Source organism: Pseudoliparis swirei, chromosome 11 (genome assembly GCF_029220125.1).
Source record: "Pseudoliparis swirei isolate HS2019 ecotype Mariana Trench chromosome 11, NWPU_hadal_v1, whole genome shotgun sequence".
NCBI classification, from domain to species: domain Eukaryota; kingdom Metazoa; phylum Chordata; class Actinopteri; order Perciformes; family Liparidae; genus Pseudoliparis; species Pseudoliparis swirei.
In genome coordinates, this window is record NC_079398.1 from 23,809,282 (window position 1) to 23,824,281 (window position 15,000).

General features: G+C 41.6%; 2 protein-coding genes across 2 annotated transcripts in view; one reads left to right on the top strand and one right to left on the bottom strand.

Moving 5' to 3' along the window:
- Positions 1–129: 129 nt before the first annotated feature.
- Positions 130–7,238, bottom strand: LOC130201724 (activin receptor type-1-like). The gene is made up of 7 exons (XM_056426825.1): positions 7,090–7,238; positions 4,082–4,165; positions 2,531–2,785; positions 1,663–1,874; positions 1,134–1,233; positions 340–486; positions 130–185 (listed from the first exon to the last, which is right to left on the bottom strand). The coding sequence occupies exons 2-7, from the start codon at positions 4,152–4,154 to the stop codon at positions 130–132; spliced, it is 843 nt and encodes a 280-aa protein (XP_056282800.1). The 5' UTR covers positions 4,155–4,165; positions 7,090–7,238.
- A 2,941-nt stretch (positions 7,239–10,179) lies between these two features.
- Positions 10,180–15,000, top strand: part of otomp (otolith matrix protein) — a gene marked incomplete at its 5' end in the record, with an annotated part of 7,778 nt that continues 2,957 nt past the window's right edge. Inside the window, 6 exons of the mRNA XM_056426826.1 lie at positions 10,180–10,339; positions 10,544–10,680; positions 11,407–11,509; positions 12,179–12,364; positions 13,554–13,728; positions 14,615–14,682. Of these exons, the coding sequence (XP_056282801.1) occupies positions 10,180–10,339; positions 10,544–10,680; positions 11,407–11,509; positions 12,179–12,364; positions 13,554–13,728; positions 14,615–14,682 (829 nt within the window). The remainder of the gene's footprint in view (positions 10,340–10,543; positions 10,681–11,406; positions 11,510–12,178; positions 12,365–13,553; positions 13,729–14,614; positions 14,683–15,000) is intronic.

The following is a 15,000-nucleotide window of genomic DNA, read 5'->3' on the forward strand; positions in this document are numbered from 1 at the left end:
GTCATTTGAATTTAAGAGGAAGTTGGGATTACAAGCATGTAGCTTGATAAAGACAACTTTATTTCAAAACTTATTTTTCTACAACAATTCAAACTGCTTTCTAAAAGACATATCTTTTGGCTTTTTATATCAGAAACAAGTTTTATTTGATGCTAAAATGATAATCTCTGAAAAGAAGGAATAAACTAGAGACAATGGAGAAAAATCAAATTTATACAACGAGAAATTCTATTTTCCTTTCCATCACCATGTGTGTGTGTGTGTGTGTGTGTGTGTGTGTGTGTGTGTGTGTGTGTGTGTGTGTGTGTGTGTGTGTGTGTGTGTGTGTAACACACTCACCCAGTATGTTCTCGTGTCTCAGCAGCACAGTATTGTAGATCTCCGTCTCTCTGAACCAGGACTTCTCATCTCTTGAGGAGAAGATCTTCACAGCTACGTTCTCCCCCTGCCACTGGCCCCGCCACACCTCCCCATACCTCCCTTTGCCTGGGAAGGAGTGACGGGAAAAGGAGAAATTAAGAGACTTTTAGACATCGAATGTCTTTATATCAACATGTGTCCATTTCCAAACTGGTACAAACTGTTCTGTATGGCACTAAACAGGATCTCAACGCATGTGACCGACATCATTTCAGTTGAATGCTCAAATAACAAATGTATGCATTAAATGACAATGAGTAAACCTTTCATCACCAACCTAGGACAACCAGATACTAAGAAATACTTTTGAAACACACAGAAAGTGTTCTCACAGTTGCTTTAAACAAATAAAAAAGTATGTGACTATGATAACTATAATAACCAAGTGCAATTATCTATAATACTGATATAAATGGCAAAGTTCACGTGACCACGACGAGATAATCCATCCCACTGACTATAAGTGGAGTTTTATTTGAATCATTTAGTATACCATATATTTATAAATATATATACATTTATAAATATATATACATATTAAAAAATATATATATATATATTTATAAATATATACATATATAAATATATATTTATAAATATATACATATATATATTTTACAGGTTGTACATTTACATCAAAGCTCTTATTGATGAAATCTGTTTCCCATTCCAAGAGACCTGAAACCAACCTATCTGTGGCGCTTCATACATACCTACACACTCCATCAGGCTGATCTGCCTGGCCACGGTTCTCTGGACCAGGAAGGGAAGCCCTGAACCGCTGCCGGACGTACACGAATGGTCCAACAGTTCCTGAACACAGACACAGATCAGATGATTACTCCATAATCGTGAGAAGACACATAAGTAAACATATATCACACGTGGCTGCAAAGCTACTGGAGTTCAGCAACAACAAAGATCTGACTTGGGATCAGATTTACATCAACATCTTGTTCTACACTTCAGACATGTGGGGCCTATTTAAGACGGCAGGAATACACTTGGGGAGATGGTTATGGCCAAACTAAATAGAATAATATAACATTTCCATCAATCAAATAATCTGTCATTCTTCACGACTTATAGAAAACTTGAAAAAACGTTATTTCTGGGAGAACAGAATATCGTAGGAATGGAGACGTACACACGCTGAAAGCCGGGCGGGAGAAGAACACGCGAGATGGAATCTCGTTTGGGATTCTCTTTCCACCGTTTCAAAAGAAGCTCTCTCATTCTTACCGCCAAAGTGCTATCTCCCACATTGGAGGTGATGAGGCCGTCGACGGCTCCCTGCTCATTGTCAAACTCCTGCAGCCTCTGCACACGGCCGTGGTGGAGCCTCCTGCAGGCCAACGCCGACACGACGGACAGCAGAGCCAGAACCACCACCGGGCCGAGGACAAAGAGAGCCACGGTCTCCACGCGGTACCGCACCGGCTCGCCTTCTGGTGCTGTGGACGACAGGGAGACGTCAGACACGCCGTTGGACCGATTATTTAAGAGCTACAGACAATTATTTAGGGTTCTTACACATTTTGACCAATGGATTTCCAGGACTTTTCCATAACTTTTCCATGACTTTAAACTAAATTTCCATAACTAAACTGAAATCTCAGTTTATACATGAGGAAGTGAAAACATTCAGTATTCCAATGTGAATTCCATAGCATACAGTATACCATAAATGAAACAAATGAAAAAGAGACAATATTTTGATTAAAATAATAAACATTTGTATACATTTGCACAAATACGAATATCCCGACCGCTTCCCGAGCTGCTGTTGCTCTGGCCAGCGAACTTTCCAGTTAAGGTGCGTTAACTTGCAACGCGGAAAAAAAAATATTGCGTATGCTGGCTTATATTTTCTTTCAAAACATATTTATTATTTCGAAATCGGCGTGAATAAACATTTGAATATAACAAATTTCCATGACTTTTCCCAAACTTTTACGATTTAAGTTTTTTCCATGACTTTTCCAGGCCTGGAAATTAACGTTTTAAAATTCCATGACTTTTCCAGGTTTTCCATGACCGTACGAACCCTGATTATTGTGCTTCGCAATTCCCCGCGCTCAAACGAAGCCCGTCGTGATCTAACATCTACCTGTCGGGAGCAGAGACATCAGTGAACTCCTGGTGGTGTTGCCGTTGCACATTTCCTGGGAGCAGCAAAAAATGGCCTGGTGAAAAGACGGCGCCGTGGAGCAATGGAAACGGATTTTGTCGAGCCCCTCCAGGCAGCCGTGCTCAAACACCACTCCGCTGCTGCTGACTTTGACGGAGGAAAAGCAGCGAGTGCCGTGGCACTTGGTGGCCTGGAGGGATCGGGGGGTTTCACACAGACACTCCAACCTCCCATCTGTGGAAGAGATGAGACTCGGGGCATTAAAAACATCAAACATCAAGCTTTCTGTCTGTCAAACATGACTGCCACCATAAGGAGGGTAGGATTTATACTGCATCTAAATTTAAGTGTGGAGTAGCTAAAGATAAGCTTGTTTGTAATCACCTATTCAGGGACCACAGACAGAAAATAGCTCACTTGTTAACTCTGGAACATTTACACGAGCTGGACATTGAAATGTTTTTTTAATGTGCAATGTAACTGCAAAATAAATAATAAATAACACACAAAAAATCCTACAGTTTTTCCCATTTTCTATTTTGTTCGTTAGCCAAGATGTACCACGTGTAGGATTCATTATCAAACTGCACTTTTCCTCCAGCGCCTTTCTGCATTCGAGAATCATCCCCGTTTGAATAATCGGAACACAGCTTCAGTAAACTGGAGACATCTTTGTTTTATCTGTAAACCAAGATAACCTCTGTACTATATTTGTCCTGTCGCATAACTCTGGCCACGACGAGCTGGAGAACGCAAAAGGTAAACAAGTCTTTTTTATTCATTCTGAAGATGATTTTGTCCTCAGCGACTTACGAATGAGAATCAAACAATTTAAATTGTTAGAGAGCAATTGATTTACTAAATATGACTTCCTCACCAAATATGACTTCCTGTCACTAAATATGACTTATTGTCATCAAATATGACTTATTGTCACTAAATATGACTTCCTATCACCAAATATGACTTCCTCTCAGTGAGACTTCCTATCACTAAATATGACTTCCTGTCACCAAATATGACTTCCTCTCACCAAATATGACTTATTGTCAGCAAATATGACTTCCTATCACTAAATATGACTTATTGTCACCAAATATGACTTCCTATCACTAAATATGACTTCCTGTCACTAAATATGACTTCCTTTCACCAAATATGACTTATTGTCATCAAATATGACTTATTGTCATCAAATATGACTTCCTATCACTAAATATGACTTATTGTCACCAAATATGACTTCCTATCACTAAATATGACTTCCTGTCACCAAATATGACTTCCCCTCACCAAATATGACTTCCTATCACTAAATATGACTTCCTGTCACCAAATATGACTTCCTTTCGCCAAATATGACTTCCTCTGGCCAAATATGACTTCCTATCACCAAATATGACTTCCTGTCACCAAATATGACTTCTTATCACTAAATATGAGCTCATAAGAATCTGACAGCACAACATGAACAGACAACAGATATCATCAGTGAAAACACAAACGTTTATGGACCCCGGAGGACAATACCTGAGCCCTCAGCCGACGTCTGCAGGGCCTGCAGAGCGATCAGCAGAAAGACGTGGACTCTGTGAGGACCCATGGCTCAGTGCACTGACGGAGAAAGAGGAGAGGATTCAGACAAGTGGACTCGTGCAAAGAGATCAATACATTTCCCCCCTCCATGTCGTCTGATAATACCTTCAGACAGAAAGGAAGCGACTACTTATAATGGATGTCAACTGATTAGGGAACAAACATCAGCTCACAGACACCTATAATGTAGCTGTGAGCTTCATTTAACTCTCCTATGACCTTTGGGGTCAATTTGACCTCATTCAATGTTCAACGTCTCTAAAAAATTGATTAACATCATTTTTTTTGCTTCATATTTCATGACTTTTCCTAATTTATTGGGGACAACTGGGAAAACATAAAATTCACATGATATGTTTTCAATGTCCTGTACAATTTGACCCCAGGCTGTTTTTCACTGTGTAAAACATATAAGAAATATCAACCTTTTTATTCATTTAAAGGGATATTTAGGTAGTCAACTAACAAACATAAAGTACCTGACACAGGGTGTCTACAGGAATAAACCAGTGAAATTTAAGACTTTTTAAGACTTTTTAAGACCACGTCGAAATAAAATTTAAGACCTAACTTACGATGGAAATATACATTAATCTAAATAAACTAATTCAAAGTAAACACACTGATGTCTGTTTAAAATTAACAGTATGGTGTAATGCAAAAGGATAACACAAATGTCATTGCTGTTGTAAATTATATTTATTAATACATTTTCAGAACATTTAAGTCCCATGAACAAATGCTTATATCAAGTAAATATATTTTAAAAATACAGGCAACATAGTTCCTTTTGAACAAAAAAATCTATAAAATAACAAATAACAATTCCAGCTGCTTTTAAAATGCAAATTCATTTACATAATAGAATGTATGTGTGTTTGTGTGAGTGAGTGAGAGTTTCATGTCTCTATGTGATGGATGTTTGTGCACAGGTTCATGTCTACTCCTGAGCTTTTGTGAATATACTAGGAAAACAATCCTTTTCAAACTGTATTAATATAAAAACTTCCAGTTGACATTTGGTCCATTCTCCTGGAAAAAAGAAAGAAAAAAGGCAGACATTAGCCAAACAACAGTCACCACATCTCTTATGACACCACCACTTCAGATTAATGTCAGACTGGATACATATGAATGAAAACTATTTTTACAAATTAAGCAACACGAGCCATCCCTTGAGCCTAGTGAACACTATTAGACATATTGACAAGTAAACACCACTCTACTACCATTCTAAAACTATTTTTAATTAGTCTAATTCATGTGTAGTGCGCCTATCCATAGCTGTTATTAACTTGACACATGAGTAAAGCTTAACTATATGAAACACATACTCATATACATGAGTGAGTTAATACATATATTTATGTTAGACTTACTTTGAGGTGCTGAAGTAGGTCCTGGTGTCATGGCCCATGAGCTCCACAGGATCCTGACGGGACGTGGTCATTTCACCAAGAGCACATGAAGTCCAGCTGTCTGCTCGCGGTGGTCTGGTCCAGAGTCTCGTGGAACAGAATGAAGAACGCACTGCAGCGTTGGTCTTCGGTGATGAGCTCTTTGTTGCACGGCGCTGGATTTCCTCCGGTGACCTCCAGCGTTGTAGCGTGGACGACGTTGCGGGCGGCGGAGCAGGAGCTAGCGGCGGAGCAGGAGCTAGCGGCGGAGCAGGAGCTAGCGGCGGAGCAGGAGCTAGCGGCGGAGCAGGAGCTAGCGGAGCAGCAGCTAGCGGCGGAGCAGGAGCTAGCGGCGGAGCAGGAGCTAGCGGCGGAGCAGCAGCTAGCGGCGGAGCAGGAGCTAGCGGCGGAGCAGGAGCTAGCGGCGGAGCAGGAGCTAGCGGCGGAGCAGGAGCTAGCGGCGGAGCAGCAGCTAGCGGCGGAGCAGCAGCTAGCGGCGGAGCAGCAGCTAGCCCCGCGGGCTGCTGGCGGCCTTCGCTAGTCTCTGCTCTGCTCGTGAGATTCCACCGCTGGAAAGTCTCGCGACACATAACGCAGCTTCAGAAGCATTTCACCGACCGTGACCAGAAACACTCGTTCTCTTCAAGCCGTTGTTGAACTTGCATCCTGCATGTTTTCTAAAGTAGCCGATGCTTCAATTCGGGGATAGAACCGAATACGCGGGGCCCCTTTAAGAGAAGGGGCGTGGCCCCGGTGACACCAGAGACACCGCAGAGCGACCGGAGCAAAATACGGACCTGGCGGAACAGATTGCCTCATATTCGTAATGACATGACACCCAAAAAATTTAAGACCAATCCAATCTGAATTTAAGACTTTAAGACTTTTTAAGGCCTTATTTTTAGGAAAAGCAATTTAAGACTTTTGAAGACTTTTTAAGGACCCGCGGACACCCTGCTGACACTTAAACCTGGGAAACAATATTAATTCTAATCATTTTCTGGAGGTTTTAATTGATATGTACTTTATTAATCCCCAAGGGGAAATTTGTCGCAATTGCTGGGGTCAAATTGACTTCAAGGGTAAAAGATGTTCGTACATTTGAAGGGAACAGGAGGTTAAAAAGTAAAAAGCGTCAAAGTTCTTTACTCTGACATAAAATAATCCAGCATTCTGAATTAAGCTGCTCTTCATCACTCCTGGCTCTGGAGGCAACACAGCACTCCTCAGAGGCAAGAATAACTAACGCGTTGACAACAACTAGCATCACACGACTAACCGCTTCAAGCTAACAAGCTAACACCTGACATGCGCAGCAGCGAGCAGCGCCGGCGGCTCGTGGCCTCGGAACCCCGCGGAGCGGCCGCGGGCCGGTGGTGTGCCAGCAGGCCGCCAACCAGAGCTTTTATTGCCCAGGCGCAGGCGCCTCGGAGGCGCCAGCCAGACGGCCGTCTGCCCGGCGCTGCCGCCGCGAGCTAGCTCTGCTAGCTGCGGAGCTCCCAGCGAGGACCCGCGGAACGAGAGACAGACGCCATTAAAGCTCACCTGTACCTGGCACGCGCGGCCCGCGGCCTCTACCTCATGGCGCGGCGCGTGTCTCGCCCCGCGTCGGGTTTAAATGCTCGTATCGGCGTTAGTTGCGGTGCAAGAAGCCGAAAGCAGGAGCGCAACCCAGCCCACCTACCGACCGCCTCCCCTTCCAGCTAGCATGACGTCACCACAACATCATCCCCGAGGTGCATTGTGGGTCAGGGGAGCCCTTCTCCACTCCCCAGTGCCGCTGCTCGCCATGTTGGGGCCCTCAGCATCACTTAGGGGGGGGGGGGGGGGGACATCCTACATGGGCTTTTAAAAACCCATGTAGGATGTCAATGTTTTTTTAAAGATTCAGAGCAGAAAAATCAATCTTCAAAAGTTAGAAATGAAAATGTTAAAAAGTAATTGTTTAGTATGGCAAAAAAAAGTCAGTATGGCCAAAAGTGGAATTGTTCATTATGGCAAAAACATTTTTTACTCCGAGCGACGGACAAATGTGCTTTTCAACGTTATAAATATACAGTGGGATATTGTAGTGGGGGGATATTAAATATATCTCTTGTTCTGCCTGTTTTGGCGGCGCCTCGGTGTCTTGGTGCGCGAATCTTGCACCTTCCGCCAAAAAAAGTTCCTCGTTTGTTTGTGAAAACATTCTTTGGCAATAAACCTGTTTCTGATTCTGATTCTGATATATTTGTGAGATCCTGGCAAACTCTGCACTTTACTTTGTTTCCCCCCTGTATATTTAGTATTAGTATTAGTATTAAGTTTTTTGTATTTAGTTTTGTGTTTTATATTTTCATTGATGCTCTGATGTGCACCGCTGCTGTGATTCTTTTAAATTTCCCCACTGTGGGACGAATAAAGGAATATATCATATCATATATCATATCATATACATGCCTAAAAGATGCCTAATACTTCTATACTAAAATAATATCGGCATTATAATTATTATAACTATGATGATTTTTTTAGTTGCCTCTGTTCTGGCGCCCCCTCAGGACTCGGTGCCCGACGCTATGGGAGCGGCGGCGCTGACACTCCAGGTTGTATACCAAAGATAACCGTAATGTAATGATGTATCTATGAATAACAACCTTTATGTGACAATTTATTGGAAACAAAACATTTAAATAGTGTTTATAATTTCTTGTTTGTGTCCACTTGCTTATTTAAATGTGAAATTCACGACCTGTCACTGTCACTTTACTTATACTTAATTACATTGTTTAAAGTACCGTTACCTGTGCACTTTATTTGATATTTTATATTCTTCTGTAAATTTCATATTTTTCAATTCCTGTGTTCATTGTTATTGATTGTTTATTGTTATTGTTTATGTTGCACCGCCCGCCATGACACATTCCTTATGTGAACATATACTTGGCAATAAAAGGTTCTGATTCTGATTCTGATTTTTGATGACTGAATTTCTGTTTTATTACTTTTTATTTGACAAGTGGAAGTGCTTCACATTACACATTGTGTGGAACAGCCAACATAAAGTTGGCATTGTGACGTTTTGGCTGAATTTGGATGAATGCATGATTCTGCTATGTATCATCAGAGTCTCTTGTAATACATCCCACTGCCTGTTTATTCTGAAAGACTACAGGGTGGGTCAAGCATCACTACTTGCATCACAAATAAATGCTTCTGCACTTTTGAAAAATAGATAACTAATTAAATTCATGTGTTTTGTATGACACAACACATATAGGTTGAGTTAGTTTGATTGAATACTATATACAACATTATTTTGTGGCATGCTTTCCACTGCCAAGACATAATATACATATGGACAGAAAAATATAAATAAACTAGAACGGGCACTCGGTAGAGCGCATACCTTCGCATATCACAAGATTGGGCATTGAATTATGAACATTTTGGCATTATTTGCATGCCAATTGGATAGAAATTGACCGCGCTATGGTAAATTCATGCGATTCAAGAATATGTTGACCTTTTCATGACCTTGACCTTGACCTTTGACCCGATCGATCCCAAAATCGAATCAAAGTGTCCCCGGATAATAACCAATCATCCCACCAAATTTCATGCGATTCGGTTTAAAACTTTTTTGTTATGCGAATAACACACATACAAATAAATAAATACACGGCGATCAAAACATAACCTTCCGCATTTTCAATGCGAAGGTAAAAATCACTAATTCTATATAACACTAGTATCACTTTCTAGAGGAAAAGAGCAGTGATGCTGCTGTTGTAAATGCAATGTATTTGTTCAGCGAGGCTGTTTTTTTTAGATCCTCCTTTACATCACAACATCGACTGGGAGAAGAAGATAAGAGTGCTTCCTTGTTCGGTCACAACATGCGTGCTGAGAACCAGATACCGCAGCCTCCCCCCCAAAAAAGATCTCTCCCTCGCCAAATGGAAACTGAGATGACCCTTCATTTCCAGAGCAATCATGCAGAGCTGCCGTTGCTTTACACATGCAACTAAAAGTTTAGATTTATCAAATTATTGGTGGGCTCGGGGGATCTTCAAAAAAAAAGATGTGTCCATGTACAAAGAGAGAGAGAGAGAGAGAGAGAGAGAGAGAGAGAGAGAGAGAGAGAGAAGTGGAGGCTTATATGAAGTGCAGTAGATATATTTCCCCTCATGGGTCCCGCGGCTGTGAACAATAGCAGGTGCTGTTTTGTTCTTGCGTACCTGAGGCTTTGGTATCCAGTGAGCTGGAGCGAGACCCAGCCGGTATCTATTCTCCACGAGCACGTCTCCAACACAGAGGCACATTGTCCGGAGCTTTTTTAATTAAAGACCCCGGGTCAAGACCGTGACCTGAACTGCTTCCAGCCTACGTGTGTCCACTGCTATCCCCTCCGCTGGGGATCAGTCTCAGTGGATAATTGGAGGTGGAAATGCAATACTGCTACCATGAGATGGAGGAAGGATTATCTACTGGGACTTTGCCTTAAGAGGAGGAATAATGCAATGTTTTCTTCTCTGCACATCCAGCCTAGCTGCCACTTTCTCTTACCTATTACCCTCTTTCTCCCCCTCTTTCTCTCTCATAAATTACAAGAGAGGGAGGGAGTAGCTGAGCGGCTTTTTTCTTCTTCAATGAAATCCACCTGCTCCTCATCTCTGTTGGATTAGAGAGATTTTTCCAAGCAGAATTCACACCAGAGCCGACATGGAGCGCCGAGAGAGAAGACTGCCTGTAGCGTTCCTCCTCTTTCTGCCTCTTCTGTCTGTCAGCTGCGTCTCCAATGCAAAATCTACAGGTACATCCAAAAGAGAATCGATTCAAGACTGTTTGTAGATTAAAATAGACTCATCTTTAACTCTTAGTAGGTGAGTTTTAAGTGATGTTTTATATGTTTTTGAAGGTGAGGTTTGCAGTTTAGTTGTGGAACATTTACAACCCTAACCCAAGCGTTTCTTTTCTTTTCACTTAACCTGTAACTCTTCCCCACGGTGTTGTGCAGTCTCCTGGTGTGTGTCGTCTGACGCCGAACAGCAGAAGTGCCTGGATTTGGCCGGGAACGCCACAGCTCAGAATATCAGAGGAACTTTACAATGCGTCCGTGGCCTGAACACCAGAGACTGTATGAACAGAATCAAGGTACCTGAAGAAGAAGGGACAGGAAAGCGGATTGTCCAGTTTACATTACATAATACGACTAGTTTAACATCCATTAATTAATGAGAAACAGAAATATTTCACCTCATCCTCAGCAGTTCTTCTGGTCAATTTAGTTGTACACCATCTCAATACGTTAAGTTTAGTTTATTTAGTTGAGTTGGGTTTAGTTTATTTAGTTGAGTTCAGTTGAGTTTATTTAGTTGAGTTGAGTTGAGTTTATTTAGTTGAGTTGAGTTGAGTTTATTTAGTTGAGTTTAGTGTAGTTTATTCCGATCAGCAAAATATACAACAATCAGAATTCAACAAAAGAAGAAAGTGGCGGACCGAAAGGGTCGAGGCTGAAGCTGTCGAGCTTATAAGTGCCCTAACCTATGATTTCTCAAAAAAAACTTATTTCAAAGAACCATATGCATATATATATATATATATATATACATACACATATACATACATACATACACATACATATATATATACATAAAACAAAAACAAAACAAACAAACCTGAAATTCAAGAACTTGTCCCCATTTATGTCCACATCTTCATTTAACACTTTTTATCTCCAGAAATCATGATTCATTCAGCATTTAGCATGACCCGAACCAGACGAGCTTGTGTTGTGAATCGTCAATGTGTGTTACCCTTTCAGACAATTTGTAGTAAGCCACATCTGAAATCGACTCTGAATAAATGTGTTCCTGTCAGAACGGGACAGCGGACGCAGCCTCCATGTTTGCCGATGACATCTATGCCGCTGGCCTCTGCCACGGCCTGGAGCTGGCAGCAGGAGAGTCCCACAACGGGGTCGGTAAGTCACACGTCTGAGCCTCACTGACGCCTCACAGCTTCGCTCATGTAAGTCAGTGAAGATAAGGCCGTGCTGATACCTACACCAGCATGTAGGCTTGCTTGGACGACATATACAGATGAAGACATATCATCAGGCAGGTGCACAGGTAGACCCCTAGTGGTGCCCAACACCTGCCCTTTTGCCCTGGATGAGAAAACTGCCCCTTTTTCTGGAGACAAATTGTTTCCTCATTCATCAGTATTTAATAAAAAATACTCTCTCTGTCGTCAATTCCCGCCAAATATATTTTGATATCTGCCGGGACTTTTTATTTTTTATTTTTTATTTTTATACACGTACCCGTTAGCCAATCAGAACCCTTGTACTGTCGTTGCCATGTAATAATTCATATTTATTCATAAGGAAAATGTAAGCTAGCTGCCTAATCCTGCCAAGAGGAGACGCAGAATTAGTGTCATGCTGCTTATGTTTCAACTCTGTCGGAACATTTTTTGGGCGATGGGTGCCCTTTTTTGGGGTTTGAGCACCCGCCCCCCAAAATGTCTGTGCACGTGCCTGCATATCATTATTTGTGTCTTGTCTCTTTTTCAATGACTAAATTACTTTCCCCCCCCCCCCCCTCAATCACCGCTGGTTTGACGAGTGATTCCCTCGTGCTCTCTCCAGATGGTGTGAGCTACTACGTGGTGGCATTGGCTCGTCGCTCCTCCTCGGACCTGTCCCTGCTGGAGATGCACGAGCGCAGCTCCTGTCACCCCGGCATGCGCACCACGGTGGGGTGGACTGTTCCTATTGGCTACCTGGTCAACACGTCCCAGATCAAAGTTGGGGAGCAGTGCAACTTCCCCAGAGGTGAGACAGCGGGCTGGGCTCGGGGAGGCGAAGTAGAAGTGTGAGAGTGTGTGTGTGTGTGTGTGTGTGTGTGTTGATGTGTCCTCTTATCCATCAATAAATCCCATGTCACCCAAAAAAATGTTCGGTCCCTCAAAAGAGTATTTTATTTGTATTTTTGTCAATCTGATATACTCTTTGCAACAGAGCTCCACTGTTGTTCAAAAGCTATTAAAAACACATCTATGCTAAACTACAGTGTTGCACTTGGTTCCTTTAATATAAAAGAAATGGGCACTGTAGTTTATTTTGAGTCTGTAAATATCACTAAACCAGAGAACCAAATCTCTGTTAATCTGCATCTGAATATAGTCAGCTGGAGATTATTGAAGCAATATTTACTTTAGTTTTTACTCAGCCTTTGAAGAAATTAAACTATATATTTTTGACCCATATCAGAAGGTTTTCATCCAGTTGTAACCAACACATTTGGAGTTGAGAGCCACAGACAGGGCAGTGGAAAGTATTTAGTCCCTCTTATTATTAGTTTGTGACATTCCATGTGAGCTGTATCATATCATATCATGTATATAATAGGAAGATATATAGAATATTAAATTGCATGAAAACAAATAGTCTGCTTCCTCCTAGTGATATTTTTATTGTCTCTTTATTGGCAGCAGCCATGAAAAAAGACAGTAAACACGATAGATACGACAACACTACAAAACAAGAACAATTAAAAATACATTATACAATTTCTACATCAGATAATCACCATAGAATATATTTAAAGATCTTAATTAATGCATCTAATGATTATTTTGATTATCAATCCATCTGCTAATTACTTTTACGATTAATTAAGTATTACTTAATTATTCGTCATAACAAATATGAAAAAAATACAATTAGTATTCAGTCCACATAAAACAAAGAAAAGCAGCAATCAACTTGGAAGCTTAAACATTTTTATTAAATTTTAAAATTAGTTCTCAATTAATTTGGAGCTAATTAATGAGTTGTTTTATCTCAAAGGGTTGGTTATAGTTTGACCCTTCTCTTTGACACTCCAATTGTCTTTCATAGATTTATTATAACTTAGTTTAATTCTAGGGGAGTGCTGAATAAATCCAAACCAGCTAATCTGAGGACGGACATTTTAATTAAAAGTGAATGTCCTCACTCATCCTTTTCTCTTTCCCACCAGCCGTCGGCAACTTCTTCGGTTACAGCTGTGTGCCGGGCGTCAAGGACCTCCAGCACGACCCGAGAGGCAACAACCCTAAGAACCTGTGCGAGGCCTGCATCGGAGACGACAACGACAGACACATCTGTGCCAACAACCACCGAGAGCGGCACTACGGAGAAGCGGGAGCACTGAGGTACGACGCTGACATGAAGAACGCGGGAAATAATATGCCAATGGCACCCTGAGGCGCAGTAGTTAAATCCTCCGCCTCTGTGTCTCCGCCTCGTTACCTTCGCATTCTGCGGAAGGTTATGTTTCGATCGCCGTGTATTTATTTGTATGTGTGTGTGTTTGTGTGTTATTCGCATAACTCAAAAAGTATTAAACCGAATTACATGAAATACGGTGGGATGATTGGTTATTATCCGGGGACCATTTGGTTAGATTTTGGGATCAATCGGGTCAAAGGTCAAGGTCATGAAAAGGTAAAACTCTTCTTTTTACCATAGCGCGGTCAATTTATATCCAATTGGCATGCAACTAATGCCAAAATGTTCACATGACATCAAGCTCCCCACACTCACACTCTCATGCCAAGTACCAAAAAAGTGGCTGCGGCGAAGGTATGCGCTCTACCGAGTGCCCGTTCTAGTTTTCTTCTAGTTCAGCCTATACTCTCTCCATGAATTAAAAAAGAGTCATTAAAGCTGCCTTCAGTGAAGACATTACACGGTGATGATCGTAATAATGTGATGAATGAGTAATGACCCTCGTGAGGGTTTTAGGGTCTGCAGAAGGCCTAACATGGCGGTATCAGACACAACTCTTTAAAACAGACTTGTAAATGTCAATTTCAATACCATTTAATTCACGAGTCACATATACAATATATTATGTGTGCAGTGCAGCAGTGCTAAGTAAACGTGCCTGTCGTAGTTTAGGCGGTAGGGAGTTTACTTCTGGTCTCCAGAGTCGTGCTGTTGCAAAAGCAACATATTGATGTGCTCATTTCCACCTTCTTCATCTATTTCTATGTTAAATGTGCCGGATTATTCTGGTGTTTCATGTTTTTCTTTCAGGTGTGTGGTGGAGAACCTCGGTGACGTGGCGTTCGTCAAACACACAACACTCTTTGACAATTTGGATGGTCAGTGATAATATGCATTTAAAAACAAAACCTGCACCACTGTTAAAAAATGACATCATTTTATAATTTGAATGATGTGTGATTAGGTTAGTCGGGGCCAGCAGAGAGAGAGAGAGAGAGAGAGAATGTGATAGGACTTAATGTGAAAGGGCATGCGTGGATGTGCGTTGGCGTTCTTTGTGTACACGTGTGTGTGTGTGTGTGTGTGTGTGTGTGTGTGTGTGTGTGTGTGTGCGTGTGCGTGTGTGTGTGCGCGTGTGAGTGCGAGTCCATGTCAAGACACAGGATGTCAGTGTTTCACGATGTTTCTCTCGAGGG